At 42.4% G+C, this 22,033-nt stretch overlaps 1 protein-coding gene across 1 annotated transcript; it reads left to right on the top strand.

Moving 5' to 3' along the window:
* Positions 1-3,338: 3,338 nt before the first annotated feature.
* On the top strand, positions 3,339-19,359 carry T265_05639 (hypothetical protein; the record flags this gene model as incomplete). The annotated part of the gene is made up of 8 exons (XM_009170698.1): positions 3,339-3,428; positions 3,477-3,785; positions 4,028-4,321; positions 11,720-11,860; positions 11,914-12,320; positions 12,546-12,724; positions 12,824-13,011; positions 19,329-19,359. The coding sequence occupies 5 exons, from the start codon at positions 3,339-3,341 to the stop codon at positions 12,226-12,228; spliced, it is 1,149 nt and encodes a 382-aa protein (XP_009168962.1).
* Between the last annotated feature and the right edge of the window lie 2,674 nt (positions 19,360-22,033).

The raw sequence follows: 22,033 nt of genomic DNA, 5'->3' as shown, positions 1-22,033 counted from the left end.
GAAGACGTCTCCGTTCCGGGATGTACCACTTTGACGCCATCTGCATCTAAACTTAGCAAACACGAACCGAACCTTACAGATCGATGCATTGTCGACATCCTTCACAATATTATTGGAACTAATGCACCTTTCCACGCTCCACAATTCGGTGCTTCTATTCCCGGATTGCAAGCGCGTATTTAGTAACTGCATATGCGAAAGAATGAACTTCAAATTTGTGGGTGCAAAGCGTACGTAAAGAATGGGATAAATTGGGTCAGTTCATCCAGAATCGTCTGCGCCTTCTCCTCCTCAAAGACGCTTACGATGTCATCTGCACAACCCAGATAGCCAGAGGCTGTTTGAATGCCTGTGTGTTGGAGGTCTTGAAGAGTTTGTCTCATTATGTGAATGAAAATGTGCCAACTTGTCGGTAAATATTGGTGTACGGGAGCTTTCGGAAAGCTCAAAAGTCTCAAAAGCCCAGACGACTAAAATTACAGTAAACGCATTATATCCAAACATTTCCCGGGTTTTCTCGAACTGGCCAGCATGTTAATCAGAGCAGATACGTCATTTGCACCCCACTGGCGCTTCAGAAAACATTCTGACTTCATAGTGATGTTTGAATTTGTTGTCTCGGAATGCACATTTACAGGTATTAGCGCGTTGTTTACATATGCGCGAATAATTTGTTATTTTCTTTGAAAGTATTCACATGAGCGCTATTTGTTCGTTTACTTTTCGCAAATCACTTGATTCTCGACAGGATCTTACGTAATCCAAAACTCAGGGGATATTTGCGGTTTATGCTTTGCTCCCTACCATCGGTTAAGGTTACGTAACCTTCAACACTAGTTTGAATTGTGTAATCGATCTCGTGATGTGCGAGTAAGCGTGCACTACCTGGGAAAAGTCAAATAGCCACTGAATCACTGTGGAATGCATGACGATGGAGGTTGTATAGTGTAGTTAATTTTGTTATCTAGTATCACAGTGTCACCATTTTCTAGCATTCGGTGTGTACTTGCAAGTAGCGATTATTAAAGAGTACAAAACTGGTAGGAGCGTTTCAGTAGGTCGTTCCGACGCTGATGGTTGTGCGTTTGACCATTGCTAGCTATGCTTCTTCGCAGTGAGATGCCAACTCAAAATAACGTGAGGTGAAACACAACCACCTGTGATGTCTTGTGAAAACGATGTAGTAATTGGCTCTTCAACCAGACGCCCTCGCCCACTGAGATCTGCATAGATATCAGCGATCAGTAAGCTCACTCCCCCTTCCGACTGTTAGACAAGCTTCCTAGTATCATCCATATAACGGATTTTAACCAAATAAAATGATCTGTTGAGTATAAATTTAGTTTTTTCCTGTAGGTAGCGCTTTGTGCTTGGTAATACAGATTAAAACAAGGGGTCGTTAGGCCGTGACATAAGGGTTGAATAATTAACACTCTCGAAGTTTTAGTCTAAAAAGCGTCTGACTCAGGGAAGGCTGAGCATGAATTGAACTGGAAATTTCCTGAAGACCGCTGCATAGAAGATTTGTCAAGGCCCCAGCCACATGGAAAACGTGGCTTGTGTGTTCCGTAGAAATCTGACAGTTATTTTGAGAATGAAACGCAATAAGAACGTTGGATCTTAGCGTGTAATTTTAAAATCAATGGTGGTTTCAACGTAAATGAAAACATTCGAGTAGAATATCCGTGGCGGACTTTGAATACACAGGATTTTACCCGTCGTCAACTGCATGTTTCGAAGCACAAACTGATATGAGTCAGACCAAGTGTTTTACTGAGCTAACATGAATTTCGTTCACTTGTCCCAGACTGCAGCAAAATTCAAGTTGGACCACAAGTCGAGCGTAAATCATTGGTGACGTCAATAGCTGTGATCTGCAAAGTCGATAGACAAACAACTTTTTTTCGAAGGTTTATTGATTAGGCTGATAAGTCAAACAAGCATGGTTTGTTACGCCACCAAAGGTATGCGTAAAAGCAGCGAATAACTTCACACATGGCTTTAGTTCCACATTCTAAAGGATGACGTCGTGGCAGGAGGAACTTTAGTTAGGTTTGCTTGATTGAATTTCCAGTAACATGGTGAGGAATGGAGCCTCAGTTTTACGCACGGGGACGAATGTGCTGTCAAGTTTTGTGAACACACTGCCCGGTGGTCAGACCTCAGCATAAGCCTCAAAGTACAGCTCAGAATGTTTCTCTATATTTAACAAACAACAACTGACCGACCTTTAAATGCTCCGACAAACATACGACCCACAATCATCCAACACATGAAGGCTACAGTATCCAGAACGCCCAGCCACAATTCAAACAAGACATACATACTCTCCTCAGGGCAACATCGAACTTGTGTATTCTAAAATATCTAAAAAATCGATAGACTATCCCGTTGTATTTGAAGTGTTCTACGAATACCTTCCCAGGTTTGAAGACACAACCACCCCCTGGAGAATATTCGAACTTAGTAATTCGAGTAGGGTGCATCGTTCAATGGGGTGGATCAGACCACGGAGTTATTTGGAGTCATTCGGTATTCATTTTCGTTAATTGGAATTCGATACACGGGGACAGATTTCCGAACATTTAAGTACCGATTTCATGAAAGTGCTATTAGACCACGAAAAGCTGATCAAATGGTTTATCCCCAAGTGGATTTTACTGTGCCGATAGCAACTCTGAATATGCGTGGGGGGTCGGGTCGTCCTAAGGAGATTCCATGCGATTGAAGCAAGGTAAAAGAATAAAGTAATTCATGGACCAGGGTACGCAAAAGAGATTGCTCTTGTGTAACACCTGGAACCGGAATCGAACGACGCCTTTTCCCAACAGTGAATACCTATGAAGCGATCAGAATACTGTAAATTTAATTTGTGGAACAATGTCGTACATGAGTCACACCAACCATTAATCTCTAGGCGATTCATTCCGTCAGCTGTGCCCGGTAAAAGTTTGGGTTAACTGTAATTCACCCGTAGCTCTATTCCCCCAACGCTCTCTAAACTGGTCTGATGAACTTCAGTTTTTGTGTGAGAAGCGAGCCGCAATTTGATCATTTTAAAATTGTATTTCTCCATTTTATTGCACGAACTCCAATGGGTACTGCGAACGATGTATTGGATCGTGAATAATAAATAACCAGACTGAGATTACTCCTCACCAGGAAACCAGTAACGAAACACGAAATTTCACGTACACAGTGGCTGATGTACATTCGTAGCATGCGTGCTCACGGGTGCTTTAATGACAATATTGCGGATCACGTGACCAGAATATCACATCTATAAAACAGAACATCTGACGAAAAGCAATTTGAAGTGGCAGGAAGTCACGTTCAGAATGGGTGCAAAACATCCGCACTTGTGCCTTCCTGTGCACTTCGCAGTCTGTGATGTGGTCGAGAAGCTTCTACAGGAACTGGAACAAAAGGTAAGCAGGTTACAGGACGTTTTGCACGCTTACATTTGAAATTTCTAGGTTCCTGATTTGTCAAATAGACGCAAGAAGAAAATGAGGCAATATGTGTACCGTCGCATGAGAGCAAGTATAATCCCGCATGAGTTAGTTCAACCGGAAAACGGTAATTTCTCAAACGATGAGTTGGACGAACAACAGCTGTCGGTCATACGTTCTCTTGTGTATAGCATATTCATCCGCGGAATCAGAAAGTGGTGGAACATGAAACCTTGCAACCGCAATGCCTCTAAATTCGCCTTGACCATGTCCTCAAACAAAGACAGCCAATTTCAGTCTAGTCGGGGAGACAATCAGATTGACGGTGAAAGCGTAGGTTATAGTTCAGCATGATAAACGCAAATTTTCTACCCATGTAGGATTCCGGTGCTCCCTGGATGCGACACGGCAGACGAGGGAACAAATTAAACGGTGAGTGCGTTTATCTCCACGTGGATGTTGGCCAATTTATCTTTTCTGCATTTGGTAAAAGCGTCAAACTACGTTGGTCAGCTTACGACATTCCAATGTCTATAAACTGTGACTGAGGCTTAGAGAGACAGAGGATTCCCTAGAGCAACGTCTTGCTGGGCAATGTCGAATCTGAATGTCAGAATCGTAATTATCGTGATCGTTATGCTCACAAAGTGCGCTGTGATGCTAATTCCGTACTTTTTTCTTACGTTATACACGCACAAGGTGTCCGCTTGAGTTTCTGTGCCGTATCTAGTCTTGCAAGTGCTGATCAAATCGAAAAGCTGTTCCGCTGCTCAATATGCCTGGAAGAATTTGAGGAGAACGACCAAATTGTCACGCTACCTTGCTTCCACGTCTACCACAAGGAGTGTGTACGAAAGTGGCTATTTTCGGTAAGTATTTATTAGAGAAGCCTGACTTTTTTTCGGTTTTCTGTGTAACTACAAATTTTACTAACCAAGCAATCCTTGTTTGTTATTTTTCAGAATGGTGGGTGTGCTGTGTGCCGACTGGTGCCAACCAAACTGCTTCAAAACGCACTGGAGTTGTTTCGTCACACGGATACAAGGAACAGTTCGATGTGATTTGCTCAAATCCTGAAAACGCTTGCAGCCCTTTGAGCTTTTGAACCAACCTTGCATTTGTTGTCTGTTTACAAGACGCGAAACTATTTTATCATTCATTGGAAAGCGATTCGCATTTACCGTTTGGAACTTGTTGGCTGTTTCATTCGTCCAAATGGAACTTGTGTAGGACCACATAAACAAGTGCGTGGAAACAGAACAAGCAGTTAGAAAGTAATATCTGGGAATCAGATAAGAGATGCAACAAAATATCATAGAAACGCAGAAACGGGACAACAGTAAAACAACTGTCTTGAATTCGTAAACGCTGGAGTTCGTCGTGGATACATAGATAAGAATGCAATCGCGCAGCTTCTGAGCCGAGACCAATTGAGGGTATATTTAAATCGCAACCTGCTCGGTATCAAATGACAATGACTTTTTGATAGTTAGACAACATTCCTAGTGCGACTGGTAGACATGCAAGCTCATGAAATTTCTAATAAGCTCACACATGGGAGACTAGCATAAGGACAAAGCTACAGGCCCCAAGGAGGAGCGCAACCGGTCGTGGGCTTTCGAAGAGTTTTCAGCAACCTTGCGAGTAGTTTCCTGTATGAAAAAAAGCTCCAGACAGTTTTCATGGCAGTAGTGTTGTGTGGTATCAACCTCAGGACATGAAGATCGTCTTCCATCTCGACCACAGGCAAACAGGAATATTTTCACAACTTTCTATTTAGGTGAGCACATCACATGAGAATAAAATTCACACTGCTGTTATTTAGCGAAGTCCATCTATTCACCAACTTTCCCCAAAATGAAAACGCTTCAAGCGTCCGTATTCCCAAAAGATGATCCTCCAAGGAAATGGAATTTTCCGTACAGAACACGAAAGACAGAAATAAACATGGTCCAAAAACAACCAGATATTTTAAGTTAGTTAGCTTAATAATTAATACGGTTTGGTTTATGCTTCTCTTACTCAAGTTGAAAAGTACGCAATCAACTGTTCTTAAGGTTAAAATTTCCAAGAAAAACTACAGTATTGTCCCACATAAAAAAGTTTGACCTGTAAAAAATGGTTCTCCTATAGATTTCTTTTGGTGCCTAGCTGCCATGCCATCCGATGGAAGTACAAGTTTTGAGGTACTGCCAGGTTGCCCAAGCCCACATAGGAAAAGTCGAGAGGCAGGGGTCGATTCCGAACCACGAGCCTTCCGACCAGTGGATTCACGCTCTAATCAACTGAACCATCTCGCCCACGCTTGATCCGTGATTTCATGTGACTTTTGTCTCGGAACTGTTGTCGATTTCTCCAAAGGAGATTTGGCCAAATGAGTTCGCACACCAAAAATACCCAGTAAAGCAAAGTAACTGGTTTCGGAATTCTGCCCAATCACCATAGGATGGCTAGATTAGTGGAAAATTAAAATTAGTCTCGGTGATTATTAAATCACGTGTCATCTTGTTCATTTTTTTATATTACGATAGCAAACACTAGGTCTTTACTCCTCTTGGAATAAACTTTCTGCCACAAGTTCTGCGTGAACGCAATAACTGATCAAACAGAGATGATGAGAAGGTCAGAAGCCGGAAACACCATGCAAATTTAACGATAGAAAGCCACGAAAATGGAACTTACCAAAAGTGCTTAGCTCAAAAAAGCCTTTCAGACTACCAATAACTGCTCTACGTTTTGTGCAGATTCGAGTTGCTGATATGGAGCGTACCCAGATTTTAGCAAGCCAACGCCAGTTTGTAGGAGATAAATTCCACCACATAAAAATTCCTTCACAAACGAAGCGGCCAGAACAACCATGTTGAGGAATGAACGCAATAAATGCGTTTTTCTCCTTTGTGGTGATACGCCCAACACGAAATAAGGCGGACGGATTACAAGATCAGTGGGGACCTTTGTGTCCGCTAAGGACAGTTCATTAAATGAATAACAGTCAGTGGGTAACCTTCAAGTATGTCCGAGTGCTGAATACCAAACTGGATCGGCTTATCATTACAGACTCAAGAACTTCGAGCTTACAACATTACTGCGAATTTGGATGTAGGGTGTAATTCAACTGGCTTTCACCGAGTATCTACCCGTGGTCCAGTGATTTGGCCTTTGGCTTACTGACTGACAAATTCGTATCAACCAGCAAGACGTGGGGAGTCACGTCTCCAATAGTCCATTCAAAGACACGCTCAGGTAAATGGCAAGCCCAGACATTTTATGAGGATAACATTGGCATTTCGATTGGCGTTCACTAGCACTCGGTTTCTGTGCACAGCCACGTTTTGAGTTAGATTGAACTGGCTAAACTCCTTTTTGAGAAATACATTCATTTGCAAATCAATTTGGTTTTCACAAGAGACTTGACTGAATTTCTCGTTTATGATATTCTACAACTGAATGTGCTGCATACAGACCGCCTCATGTTTCAGTTAGCGATATTTGAGATATCGCAGTATATGTTCATACGGGAAACTAATCACAAGGTTGCTGAAAATCCATCGACAGCCCACGACCGGTTTCGCCCTTCTTGGTGCTCATCAGGTAGGTGCAGTCCCCAATTTTCCGTCAAACATATGTTATACTTGAACCCAAATTTGGGACTGCGCTTAGTTGATGAGCCCCAAGAAGGAAAAAACTACTCGTGGACATTCGAAAAATTTTCAGCAACCTTATGAGTAGTATATGAAGTCGTGCGTTTTCATTTCATGGAATGTCTGATAGGCTCTTAGGTAACATGGGCTTCGGCTCGATACAGCATTAAAATCCTGTTCAAAAATGCAAAAAAGCCCCTAGACTTCTAGATTGCAGGGGCTTTATTGTTTAATTCTCTTTCTTTGTTGTTGGATTTTTGCTACTTTAATAAAGCACCGATGAAATATAATTAAATGAAATTCGCTGTAGAAATTCAAGTTGACGGTCCGCTCTACTGTGGGAAGGCAGCCAACATCTCGTTGAGATTTATAATCCGGTCCATTTCTTTTCAACTGGAGAGTCTTTACTCTTAAGCACATGTGCCTCAATAGGGCAAGTAACAAGACAATATCAGCATTCCCGTTCAGAGGTTGATCTCATGTCCCTATCCTAGATGCAGATACACTGTGTGACTCGTCCTCTTGGAATGATCGTCCTCAAATGTGGTCAACAATGGTGATCAAACTGTGTTGCCATTTGGGATCATAGACTATTTCTGGGGTGTCTTCAGAACGTCCATATAGCATTATTTACAGGCAGGCCCACTCTGCCCTGGTTCTTCGCGGTTAGACATTGTCCAGCTCAGTATTTCCATCTACCGGAGGCGAAACCAAAACCCGAAATTCACTACGTTACAGTTTGTGGAGAAGTTCATCTGTGAGGTAGTGACACATTGGTTGATTAGCAGACTAAATCGAAAGCAGAGTAAATCAGAAGAGTCTACAATTTGACATTGATTCACTCAACTGTTTCAGCAATACAGTACTTTGTGTCTATATGGCTTGGTATGAAATAATAATGAGGCTCGGTTTGGTCACTGGATCGTTGAAGACCTCACTCTCGCACGCTTTCAAACATGATTAAACAAGTAAGAGATACGAAGAAAACCGAAAAAGTGTGTCTACAAATCGCGCGCAATGAATCAATGGAACTTCTCCTTCCTATCGATTACGGATAAGAGATGTGAGAAATAAACAGATGCATCAAAGTATGATTTAGTCCCTCTCGACTCCGGCAAGTTGATGAAGATGGATTTCAGGACTAAAACTTACATCAAGACGCTTTAGTCTTGTTAAAAGCAATTGCACAAGAAGGTTTGTCTGCTCTCAGCGTGCAATTCGATGCAGGTCGTGTCATGCAGATCTTCAGTGGGTTCCGCAACGTACCATTTATTCGACAAGTGAACTGTATCTGTCGCTACTACAGACAACTGTTCGCCTTAAATGGTTAGTTGTTCTTCTATTTGATTGGGCCACATTTTTGTACCGTCATTTGTTTCAGTTTTACAATGCGGTACGCTTCTGACCAGTTCGTTTTGGTTTTACTCCAAGGACACTGCAGTCGGTGGCAGAAAGTGTCTCTCAAATCTAGGATAGCCACTTAATTCCAGAGGTAAAAGGCGAGTTTTTTATCCCCCGATTCAGTAATTACACAGTTTCCATCGTTTTCTTCAATATCATCTACGAAGTTGCGATCTCTTTCTATCCACTTCTTTAATGTGCCAAGTATTTTTGATTTCCATTTTGTAATCAACCGTTCCAAGTCCTCGCATAATATTTCATCATGACGCACTCCAGCATTCTAATCTTCCTGAATGGCATAGTTCGTTTTCAGTTTTATTGAGTTTTGAATGCCGATGACAAACATAACCCTACTGAAATCAACTTTCTACTGGTCATGTGGTCACCGACCAATCAGTACACAGGATAACAGAACAACCATTGGAGCCCCCCCCCACCGAACAACCAATGGTGAGTGAATATCAGCTCCGGTTAGCAGAAGCCACAAGCAACACTACTCAGATCACAACCACCGACCCATCGCTTTGCTTTACCACGCTCCCTAACAGTGCACTGATATTGTCACCTCGCTTGGTGTAGAAACGTTTCCAATCAAAATGTCCAGCTCGGTGAAAGCACCAACGACAATCTAGCTACCAGCATTCTCCTCTTACGCCTGAACCAGCACACCAGCACGAGCCCAAAATCGCGAATCAACGTGATATATTTGAGTGTTGTTTAAAAAAAGGATTATAATCACCCCTTGAGTGCACAAACAATTTGAACATTCCTAATTAGTTATGTTAGCCACTTAGAGATGCGCATTCGTCATACAACTAAGAGTATCAGTTATATTACTGAAAAAAGTACGATCGCAGAAGTGCTGACACACTAACTTCTGCTGGGAAATACTAACGGAATGCAGGGGTTCTGAATGAAACAGTCCCAGTGAATAACAATTAATAAAAATCATGCAAATTGCATGATGCTCTTTAGAACAGTCTTGAACTATGAGAGATAGATAGAAAGCGATCACATTCGGTACCCCGCTCACCCTCCTCACAAGTGGTTAGGGCGCGAATTGACTGATCGAAAGGTCCGTGGTTCAAACCCGATCTCTGCCTCTCGACTTGCTCTGTCTAGGCTTGGGCAAACTGGCAGCATCCCAGCCCTCATGAAACCTTCGGGTGGCATGGAAGCTAGGCACAAGAAGGGTGTTACAGGTGAACGATTTTTTTGTTTGAAGTTTGTAGAAACGGATGAATGAGGTCCAGTGGGGAAATTCCGAGCAAAAGTACTTGTTAATCAACGCCAAAAACTTCATGTTGAAACACAAGAGATGACTTGAACAGTCGGTCACATTTGCTAAACCCGGATATTCCACGTTCTCACCACAAATGCGCAAATTTTGGAAAGGATGTTAGCAATAGCTTGGAAACATTATCGTTCTTAACTGCTGAGCAGATCCAGAATAAATCTGCTGCCCTTTATACATATGAAAACCACAAACGATTTAGAAATTCGCTTTCAGAAATTTGTTAGTTTGTACCTCATTTGCCTTAATTGTTGTTCTGACTATTCCATTAGGTGGCCACATTTGCTTATTCGGTGTGATTTTCCTGGGGATACTAAGTACCATTCAGTTAAGCCCGAGCAATAAAGGTAGATCTCTCGCATCTTTCGTATGCTAACTTGAACACGTGTCACAACACGTTCGATTAGCGCGAATAAAATATACGTACGATATGGACACAGAAAGTTTGATTCACTCGGACACGATATTTTGCGTTTTTCACACTTGCGTCCCCTCTATTCATCTCATCGCATCTAACACTGGATAGATACAGTAACGTGCTAACATTTCTTTCGCTCCCTTCAGATGCGGACGTAAAACACACAAGTTACATAGATAAGGAGTAGAGCCACTGTTTAACAGGCACTGGATGGCTGATTTCTCTAATTCACCTAATCATTGCCATGGTAACCAACTGATTTTGTGCATACAGTCCTGGATGGTTTGATTTGATCAGTTGTCGCAACTTAGTTTCTGGTCTTTATTTATATAACGTACATATTTTACGTCCGGGACTGAAAAGAGTAAAATAAAGGTCAGCATATCGCAGCACATGTGTTCTGTCAGTTTAATGAAGTACCTTATCCAACCAGTCAGTATGACAGATTGACGACAGTCCTGTCGAATCATGAAAGATAAGAGATAAGCCAAAGAGTGATGACTATTCACAATACGCATGAACAAGTGTTCTCATGGATGCGTAGTGAAACCTTAACAGGATGACGACCTTCTCGGGGATACCGTCCGATTCCAATATGTCTTCTATTGATTTCCGGTTCTTAGGGTCACTCAAGAGTCACCCCAAGAAGATTTGTCACTGCTTATGAAGGATAGATGTGCTCCAACCAGATGGAAAAACTTCGTTGTCGCATGCGGTGGCACGTTAAGATCAGTGGTACAAGTCCCGAATAGCCCTGTCGCGATACCGTCTTTACCAGAGGAGTTAAGGGATTCAAGCCTACAGGTAATCTCTGCAGCTCTTTTCTTCTGGCATGTCACGGTCTGCATTGGGACGGGAGTGTTTTTTCCCATTGTTGGGTAGAGTGGACTGAGTGACAAATCACTCCCTGTATGCTTGTCACTTCAAGCGAAATAAATGCGACCTGGTAATTTACTGGACGTCAGGTTGGTGCAGCAACGATTTCCGTCAATCGCTACGTACTCGGGAGCGTTGAGGTGGCGTACGCGGCAGTTCATCGTGCTTGATATTTTTGCCTATTTAGCATAGATTCATAACCCCATGGGAAGATCCCGTCCCGCTTTAGTTTTCAGGAGTAGTGGTGCCCTAATTTCCAGTTATATACATACATACATACATACATACATACATATACATAAAGTACATAAAGCACCGATTCTTCAAAACACTTATGAATCAACACTCTTAGGTTTTCGTTCTTACTCAAGCTTCCTGTAGCAGAACATTTTACGCCGTAGACTAGTTATTTCCAGTTCATCATTGCTAGACATCCGACCACACTTGCTCGATGTACTGAGATAAAAGAAGTTCCACGAATCAGAATAGGCGGACTGCTCACCATGAAACGAAAGTCACCAGAATTCCACACACATGAAAACCAATCACAAAGAAAAGCGTATGGCTGAATACTTCAATGCCAACACCCGTCACCACACATGAGCAGACTCACATCTATAAAAAGGAGAAGACTTAGGCGATTTCAAATTACGCCAACGAGGTACTGCGTATCGATTTTACGTATCAAATGGGAGCCAAACATCCAAATATGTGCCCCGGAGTGTACGTGACCGTCGAAGGAATAATCGACGATCTTTTGCAGCAACTGGAGGAACAAGTAAGTATAGTACATCACTTGTTGTACTTTTATTCTGAATTAATTTTTCATAGGTCCCCAATTTGTCAGAAAAACGCAAATTGAAAATTAGGCGGTATGTATGTCACCGCGTGCGAGCTTGCCTTCCTGGCGAGTTTGTTGAACCTTGCAGTGCGTACTTTTCGACCAGTGAGTTGAATGAAGAACACGTGTCAATGATGCGTTCGCTTGTCTATTACACCTTCATCCGCGCCATCAAAAACTACTGGACCATGAGACCACGTAGCCGCAACTCATCTGCCTCCAGATCTACGTTGACTTCTGATGGCAGCCTCCGACGGACAACGAACCAAAGAGATAATCAAAGTGATAGTGAGGGCGAGGTTTGATTGTATATTTGATTCGCAACGTCTACTTTTTTATGTATAGTATCTTGAGGCTTCTGCGATGGATCCGACAAGGCGAGACAGTGACCCAACTGGTAAGTGGAACTGTTGAATTTCTTCTTCGCTGATATGAGTACCGAGCACTCTCATCTAAGACCAAACTAAACCACCTCTGTAAGTTTGTCATTGGCCGCAATACAAATGAAATGTGTTGAAATCGTCGGGGGACATGCGTTTGGTAGACCTACACACGATGGACGCTTTGAGGCTTTACAACGTACATTCTTATACTGTTCACACTGTTCTGCCTCCCACTTCAGATGTCAAAGGCCCACGTCTAAGCTCATATACGGTAACCAGTATTGTGAGTTCCGACCAATCTGGAAAGCTTCCCTGCTGCGCAATATGCTTGGTGGACTTTGAAGCAAACGATGAGATTATTACCCTACCTTGTTTTCATGTATATCACAAGGCGTGTGTTCAACCGTGGTTAACTTCGGTGAGTGATTCTGACTCTATTCATTTGGAAGCGTTGAATACTCGATCTATGCATCCCCACGGTGTAACAAATGACCGATGTTCCTTGTCTTTTCTTCAGAATGGTGGATGCGCTGTATGCCGACTGGCACCAATGAAACTTGTTCGGAATATGGTGGAGCTGCTGGATCAGTTTGGTATAGGAAAACTGACAAACGCCTCACCCACGCAACTTCGAAAAGACCTATTAAAATCCTGAGAACCTCTCCAATACCATTTCGTCAGCTATGCATTTATTGACTTCATCACGTAAGTAAATCGACCATGCCATGTGATGAAACGATTAGTTCATCTGTGAATAAAAGTGCATTTATGGACACACATTGTATTTGTTTCAGTGTACGGCGTCAAAATTTCTCAAGGAGAGCAACTTCAAAGATGAAAATCAATCCTTTGAAGCACCACAGTTAAGATAGACACGACTGTCCGTGTGATGGAGTACAAGACAACACCATCATACGAAGCTGTAACCATATTGATTTATCAGTCACGTGCCAGTGATAAAGATTTCGTAAACCAATGAGACAAGACTGGCAGATCAATATTGACTGAGGGAGGCTTCTGTAAGCACATGTTTGAAGACATCCTTTGGCTCAGTGATTACGAGACACGTCCAAGGAACACGACACAGAAAAAACGATTGACTGGATGTACCACAAACCACAGCCCTTCTGATCTCCAGGAAACGGGAGTGAGCGTAGACCAAATATTTAGGTGGAGAAATCCGCCGTACCTAGGCCGGAAGGAAGGACAACTGATGTACGTCTCCGTACGGTAGATGCAGCCGAACGTATTGCAAAGAAGGTGACAAGAGATTGATTCTTTAACAAGATTTTGGCGTGCAGGGTAAGACGGAAATGATGCCGATCAGTATGTCACGTTTGTTGGCGGGATAGTTGATGTGACACTGAAAAGCCGTAGATATAAATGCATGCATCAACACAAGAATACATGAATGTAGCGGGTTAACAGATGGGGCCTAGTTAGTAAAATTTGGGATTAGACATCTATTGTCAAGGGTCTGGGGGACGTCCAAGCGGATATGAAAGTTTAAAGACGCTATTTCTTCGTGAAGTTATTCATGTGTTCGGTAAATTTGGCATAGATTATTGTGTAGGAAGCAGATCAGTAGGTGATTCTATAGTATATCGCCTGCTTGGTGCTAAACAACGCTACTGAACACGGACTGCATTTCGTAAATGAAATACACATATTCAGTAGCATTTGCATTCGATTTGCTCATCAAGAAAGCGCAAGCATATAAGTAACATGCACCGTCCGACGCGACTTTACTTCTTGTAAATTAACGTCGGCATGTTCGACAAGACTGTACGCATCGATATTTTTCAACCCCTGATGTGTGTTGTCCGTTATGAGCTGAATTTTAAACCACAAAACTTCCTACCTGACGCCATCATTTCCAACAGCATGGTGTCCAAACCAGCACCAGACAAAGCAGCGTCCAGGGGCTTGGTAGATCAACACCGGTACAATACCTTTAAATTCACTGTAGATCCAATTTTTGAATGGTTTCATCAAAGAGTTCCTGATGTGGATGACTTTTAACTGCACTGTTTAAGGACGATTGTGAAGTGTTGAATACGCGCTTTTCCATTTTCTATTTGAATTCTTTTGAAAAGGTAACCTAACCTATACAACTGAGCTGACATAGTTATGCTGGTCGTGTTCGGAATATGGCCGGTAGTGATTGTACTATTCATAGGGTCATATCAGCTTCACTCCAGACCCAACTAGGCTCTCAGTGTGATCTATCCTTTGCTGGCTCATGGTAGGCCGCTAACAATGACTCGAGAGCATTCATCCTGGTGGGAGATTCGTTGATCATATTTTCGCAATCCAATGGGAGCTAGATCAACGTAGTACGTATTGGTGTAAAGGTGATACTACTAATGGGGAGGCATGCGAGTAGTATGTGTTGTGTTTGGAATTTCGCTTTGCGTCCCTTGAAAAGGGTAGATCTGTTGCGGAATCCCAAAAACAACACATACTACTCGCATGCCTTCCCATTAATAGTACTACCGTTACATTGGTACCCATCTATTTTAGTGTTCCCAGATTTACAAGCTACATCCGAGTTTGCTGGATGATTTACTGGCCCATAAAAGAATATCTGGAAAGTTTGTGAATACAATACGTTCTGCATGCTTTCAAACTTTTGAGCGGGTAAAACAATACGAAGGCCTCTCTACATACCGCCGTACACCAATTATCTTCCGACAATGGTTGCCAATTTATATTCACTTTTCATTCGAGATCGACCAGAAAATGAACACAAGTCTGCGAGACCCCCATAACACAGGTATTCAAAGGCTTCTGGCTATCTGGAATGTGCAGATGACATAGCACGCATCTTCGAAGAGGAGAAAGGCAGGTGCTTCCGGATGAAGTGATCAAACTTGTCGCATTCTTTGCGTACAATGGTGGATTACGTAAGATCCTGTCGAGAATCAAGTGATTTGCAAAAAACAAACGAGAAAATAATGCTGATGTGAATACCTTCAAAGAAAATAACAAATTATTCGCGCATATGTAAACAACGCGCTAATACCTGCAGATGTGCATACCGAAACAACAAATTCAAACATGAGTATAAAGTCAGAATGTTTTCTGAAGCGCCAGTAAGGTGCAAATGACGTATCTGCTCTGATTAACACGCTGACCAGTTCGAGAAAACCCGAGAAATATTTGGATGTAATGAGTTTACTGTAGTTTCAGTCTTCTGAGCTTTTGAGCTTTCCGAAAGCTCCCGTACACCAAGCATTTATCGACAAGATGGCCCATATTCATCCGTATTTCATTCAAAGTGGACCAGGCAATGAGACAAACTCTTCAAGAACCCCAAGACACAGGTATTCAAATGGCTTCTGGCTATCTGGTATGTGCAGATGACATCGTAAGCGTCTTTGTGGAGGAGAAGGCGCAGACGATTCTGGATGAGCTGACCCAATTTATCCCATTCTTTGCGTACGCTTCGCACCCACAAATTTGTAGTTCGTTCTTTCGCATATACAGTTACTAAATACGTCACTTACACTCCGGAAAAAGGCACCGAGCTGTGGTGCGTGCAAAGGTGCATTAGTTTTAATAATATTGTGAGAGATGACGACAATGCATCGATCTCTAAGGTTCGGTTCCTGTTTGCTAATTTTGGATACCGATGACGCCAAATCGGTTTATCCCTGTTTGTATTACACTAACTTGGGTGCTGTTTGTTTGTATAGCTGCGAGATAAGTGGCCTCTTTAAGGAGTGGGACTGAGACGTCTTCAGTCGTTCGATAACCGTTTTCTCAGAACGATGGCTCATGTAGGTTTGTGGCAGCGTCTCGGCAACAAGACGATCGGAAAACGAGTGATTGGTTGTGCGGTGTGGACGTTTCTCGAATGATGTATCCATTGTGCATGCCGAGAAAATATTTTCCATGTTTAATTGGGAGTGGCGCATGCAGAGAAATTTTCAACCTGTAGCATGGCGGGGGAGAATAAAATTATAAGTACTGCTGATGAATTTCAAATTCCACGATTGATTCCGCGTAATTCCCACTTCACAGGATGGGGGACATTGCAAGATGTGGCACTTGATCAATAGAAATAGAGTTGTCGTTGTCAGTTTCTATGCGCTTTGCCTAAATTAGTGTATGCTGATGCAGTCGTATCAAGACCGGAAAATTGTGGTCAACTGGCACCAATTCACTTCCCCAGGCACTTTTATTCTGTTTGTCACAGCATGGCTTTCAATTAGGCTATGGATGCGCAATACCAAAGCATCAGTGCTGAGCACCGATTTTGTTCGTCAATCAAGTGATAATAATGATGAGAACGAAGGTGCTGACGAGGACGATAAGGCTGAGCTCAAGTCAGTGTGATGAGCGATGGGTATTCCTTACTGAGCATACACTTGTAATTTTCCGGTATACGGAGGAATCTTCTGGTACCTATGAAGTTATCAGACAACGAATATAGAGTTAAAGTAAGGCATTTGATAATTACAGAGCCATCGGAAGAGTGGTTTGTTCACCAATAAGGTTGCCGCAAATATCGTCAGACACCACGTTTCTGAATACTAGAGAAGAGTTCATCCACATCACTTATTCAAGCTTGAAAAGGCATAGGCATTAGTCGTAGCACAATGCTGCGAAAACACGTTTTGAAGAGAAAGAAGACAACTCTCGTTAGAAAAACATTCAGCTGTAGCACCGTTCGGTGCCTAACTTCCATACCACCCGAAGTTTGAGCGATGGCGGGGTTACTGCCTTGATAGGGGAATTCGAGATGCAGAGGTCCGGTTCGAACTACGGACCTACTGGTCAGTGAATTCGCACTCTAACCACTTGGATCATCTCGCATCATAAGACAACTCTGTATGACGTGAATTCTGTAACGCAGGAAGACATATATCTGTGTCGCTTCATACACTACCACAAGGAAGTACGATAGTAGAACCGTTCCGTAAGCTAACTACGAAAATGACAATGGCATCAGCTCCTATAACAGGGGACTATTTTACGTAGCAATACAAGAATAAGTAAAAAAAGCGAGGCTATTTATAGTAACAATCAACGTTAACCTACATACTCTGTTATATAACGTTTTAACTTCACGCTGTGTGTTTGTTACGAGGACAAAGAACCGCAGGACTTCAAAATCGTGATTACGTAACACATTCCAGTAATGGACACTATTCACAAGGTTGCTGGAAACTCTTCAACAGCCCTCGACTGGTTTCGCCCTTCCAGTTGGGGCTCATTAGGTAGGCGCGCAGTCCCCGAGTTTCCGTCAACCTTATGTTCTACTTGAACCCAGTTGTGTTCTGGGCCAGGACACAGGTAGGGTGTTGAAGACTAATCTGGATCTAGTAATGTTGAGGACATAATAAGTCCCTATTTCGTGTATAGCAAGGAAGCAATCCACAGACTTCGGTTGGTCGAATCTCAAGAAGGCTGGTGCGACAGGATACAACTCACCTTGACTTCCGTCAAGAGTAGCCAATAGGCACATGACATTCGCGGCTATTTTACAATTACGTCTTCACGTTTAGCTTGATGGTCTGATTCTTTGTATATCTGTATCAGACCTTCAGCGACCAATAAGTCATTACCAGCTCCACATGTTTCATTTCATATTCTTACGTCGGAATTCCACAGTTTTCCTTGGAAAACGTGCAATCACTAGAGGCTATTCATACTCAAAAGTAAGCAAAGAATCACAGCCCCCCAATAAGTAGCTAGAATTTTGCATAAGATTTTTGTGTTGGTTTGGCTAGAATGTAAACTGAGGCAGCCGGAGTGACGGTTTCTCTCCTCGGCTGGAAATGGAACAGAGATAACACTAAAAGTAGCAAGTTTCAAAGACCATCCGTAAGTTTGTCAATCAAGTTGAACGCAACTATCGGGCACCAAATCGTTGTCGTAATCTATCAAGTGCTCATTCGACATGCGATTTCAAAAACTGAATGCTTTTGTCGCCCTGTTACTATTGTCAACTACTCCATCTGCCTGGTTGTTTGGAAGAAACCCACACGGTCATCTGGGGGGCGAGATGGCTCAAGTGATTAGGACGAATTTACTGACCGGAAGGTCCGTGGTTCGAACCCTACCTCTGACTCTCGAATCTAGGCTTGGGCAATCTGGCAGTATCTCAGCCATTGTTCTTCCTTCGGGTGGTGTGGCAGCTAGGCACCGAAAGTGTGTTTGAGATGAGCGATTCGATTTGATTCATCTGACAGAAATAGATATTTCGCACCTTTCCACCAGAAGCTTATTTGTATTTCTATTCAGCATATCCCCTTGGACTCAAATCTTCTAAACTGTATTACCAGACAGAAATCTGTGCATACGTAAGAACGAAAGTTACTTCCCATTGATTAGTTCCCTATCTTAAAATCCATAATGTGGATTGTTGTCGGAAGCTGGTTTACCAATGGTAAGCGAGCAGTGGAAAGCTGGATGCTGATATCCAATCAGGTTTCTGTAGTATAGAAACGTCCGCAATGACGAACGGTCAATAACGCACTCGAAGCAACGAGGTACATTTCAACATCAGATCCCACCAGATTGATAAAGATTTAGGAGACCCATCCATAGCATCTTAGCGAGGAGAAAATTCTACACCCTTCGCACAATATAGTACAGATGATACATCGTTTTGAGTTTGAACGAGGCGAAACGATCGATTGATTCGCACCATAACTAGTTTTGTACTCTGTAATAACCGTATGGTAAGCTTACGCTTTGTATGCTGTGAGATAATACTAGTTATCATATGTAAATTGGTTAACCAACACGTACAACTACCACGATCATATATGCCCCAACGATTCAATGGCTTTTGAATTTTTCGCAGATACTTCAGGCTTACTTGCGAAGCACGTGATTGATTACACAAGTCAGACTAGTGTTGAAGGTTACGGGCATTGTCACGGTCCCTATCTAGGCAAGTACATTGCAGACCACTTTTCCATTCAAGAAGCTTCTATAAAATCTTTTGCATTTTGATGTTTTTGTAGGAGTGGCTCTGTTAGCTAATAAAAATTGCATGCATCCCACAGTTTTCATCCAAATGCTATATAATTCAGTTGGTAAGTTATTTTTGCATCCAATTGGTGTGATAAAAAACAAGGACCAAGATTGGTTGCCTAATCCATACCTTGCCACCTGTCTTTCACGGTTGTCACTGCGTTCCTAGTTGCTTCACTATGGCAAATTTATATGAGAAAATTTAAAATACAACATGAGTGGTCACTGTTAAGGCCTTTTTCAGGAAACAAGTGTAAACTAAATGGTGACCAATTACACGGCTGCTTTATTTCACAGCATGTGTTGTTAATTGCGTAAAGATTTCTGCGCACTACTTGGAAAGATCTCAGGAATTCTTCATGGTTTGTATACTGCTTTCTACTTAAAATCCAGAAAGCCAGTAAATCTTTGAGATGTGTATAAAAGAGCGACCAAAAATACACTGAGTGGGCGCATACACTGTGGAGGGGCTAAATACTGCATCTTTGTTGAGGAATAATCAAACGAAACCTATCCGTATTAGATCTGTCAGCGGAACCATTGAATGCAATGCTATTTATCTGGCTACCTACTCACACAGAACTCAGAGCTATTCAGGATAGACGGTTACCCATTTTAGAAGACATTAAACAATTCCCCAACAGTGTAGTCGTATTCGACCACTCCAAATAATAAAGTCTCGCGTCGGTGGCAGTCTTGAGCAAGGAGATGAACTATCCACCAGCTCGCTCCATTGCCAGAATATTTGAAGCAGGTGAAAAGATCTGTAATACCACTTTCGACGTAAGCCATGATGATTGACTCTCATTTGACTATCGAGTGTAAATGTAAGCTTGCATTAACCAGTAGGGATTCGGCCAAATATCGAATGACCTATGAATGCGGAGATACACTGACCCAGAGAATTGCATTCCACCGAGTTGTGCGTGAATTCTAGCTGGGTGGAAGCTCTCATTGTTGAAACATTGATCAACATTTTTAAGATATTGAAAAATGCTGCAGTTTTCAAGGCTGAACTTGCTGTAGAAAGCGAGAGTGATGTGGAACTGAACAACACATATATATATATATATTATTCACGCATGAATCACTCGCTAATCCTGAACGTTCAACTGCCTTCTCAATTCAATCACCTCGATTTCTCTAATTTACAACATGCAAACTAGAGAGACCTGTTTTCAGGTTTCTCAGATGCTTCGTGTTCTCGTTAGAACTCAGTGTATCCAACATATTCCATGAAACTACCAGAAACACGAAACATAGTCTGCATCGACTAACTGGTTTTGGACTGACCAGTTTGGACACTAAAATACTGAGTGACGTCAAGCAGACCATGTATCGGGCGCATAGCAAACCAGCTGGAGCCGATAACGCGAGTGATTGCGCCTGAGTCAAAGATTACCCACCCACCTGCAAAGTCTTATCAGACGTCGAACAGAAGTGAAGTAGGCTTATCTGAATGCGTGAGGATCGATTGATGGTTAACAGAGGCGAAATACCTTATCATTATCCGGATGTACATGACGCACTGGAGACGGGTGTACAATCGGGAGAAATCCGTAAATATCCAATGACCCAGATATTTGCGACACAGAAATAAATGTGCACCGGGTCCCCATCAGCGGTGTGCCCACTTCGTATGCAGAGGGGTAGCACAAAGCCATGAGCAGCGCAGTATTAAATCACAGCATACGGAAGCGATGGCCGAATATTTGTCAAAATAGAAAGCTAATGGTGGTGGAATTCCGCTGAATTCCTCGAAGTTTGATGACTGGGAATAAGTGACTGTCAAATGGGACCAATGAGAAGGACCAATTCAGATGTGTCCATCAATTCCGATCGGCGTCCAGATCAAAATATGCTAATCGCGTAGAATGTCAGACTTATGTTTGAAGTGACCTTCTGAATACCTAGCCGGCTATCGCAATACAATATTAACTCGCAGCGTACAGCACTTTGCGATCGTGACTACTACACGCCAGTATCTATTCTGGAGCTGAATATCAAAAGAGCACAGCACACCTTCCCACTATTTCGTTTTTCTCGCCAAGTTCCTTTAATTTAGAAAAGGCTCCTATGTTCTTGTAAGCTCAGTAACACATGTCTCTATGGTGCTTATCGATTTTGATTTAGGAGTCGAGAAAGGCAAGCTGCGCATCACAAGTTTCGTAGACCTTGAGACGTAATTCCTTGTGAGCTTGCAAACTGAGCTTCGTAGATGTCATTAAAATTACGCTCAGTCTAAGAGCAGTAAATCCAAGGGAAATCAGTTAAAGAGAAATCGGTCCTGTCAAATTCTTCTCTGGCGTCAGGCACACCCCATTCATGATACTTCCACAAGGTTGTCATACTGAATCCAATGTGATTTGTTTATGCGAAAAAGTTGACAAACGTCAATAATTCGCAGTACATTGTTTTAAACTTTGTTGCAACACCTACAGGTAAGTACATGTATAAATTGCAAAGTGCCAGGTTTCTCATTTTCAGATGCTTTTTTAGGTTTTCTGCCACGGGTCTATGAGTTTGTCGAACTATCTGAAACTATATGTTGAAAACTAACCAACGCCAACTGTTCACATCCGCCTGAAAATACAACTGCTTGATCAGTTCGATTCTTGATTTGAGTGGATTGATCTTCAAAATTCCTCCTCACCTTAAATATACTAGATGACCTAGTTTGCAAGTGCAAACCTCAGCTTAAATGTCGCTTACGGTTGACACTACTAGTTAAACATAG

The sequence above is a fragment of the Opisthorchis viverrini genome (assembly GCF_000715545.1).
Source record: "Opisthorchis viverrini unplaced genomic scaffold opera_v5_109, whole genome shotgun sequence".
Taxonomy (NCBI): domain Eukaryota; kingdom Metazoa; phylum Platyhelminthes; class Trematoda; order Opisthorchiida; family Opisthorchiidae; genus Opisthorchis; species Opisthorchis viverrini.
This window is presented reverse-complemented; position numbering and strand designations above follow the sequence as displayed.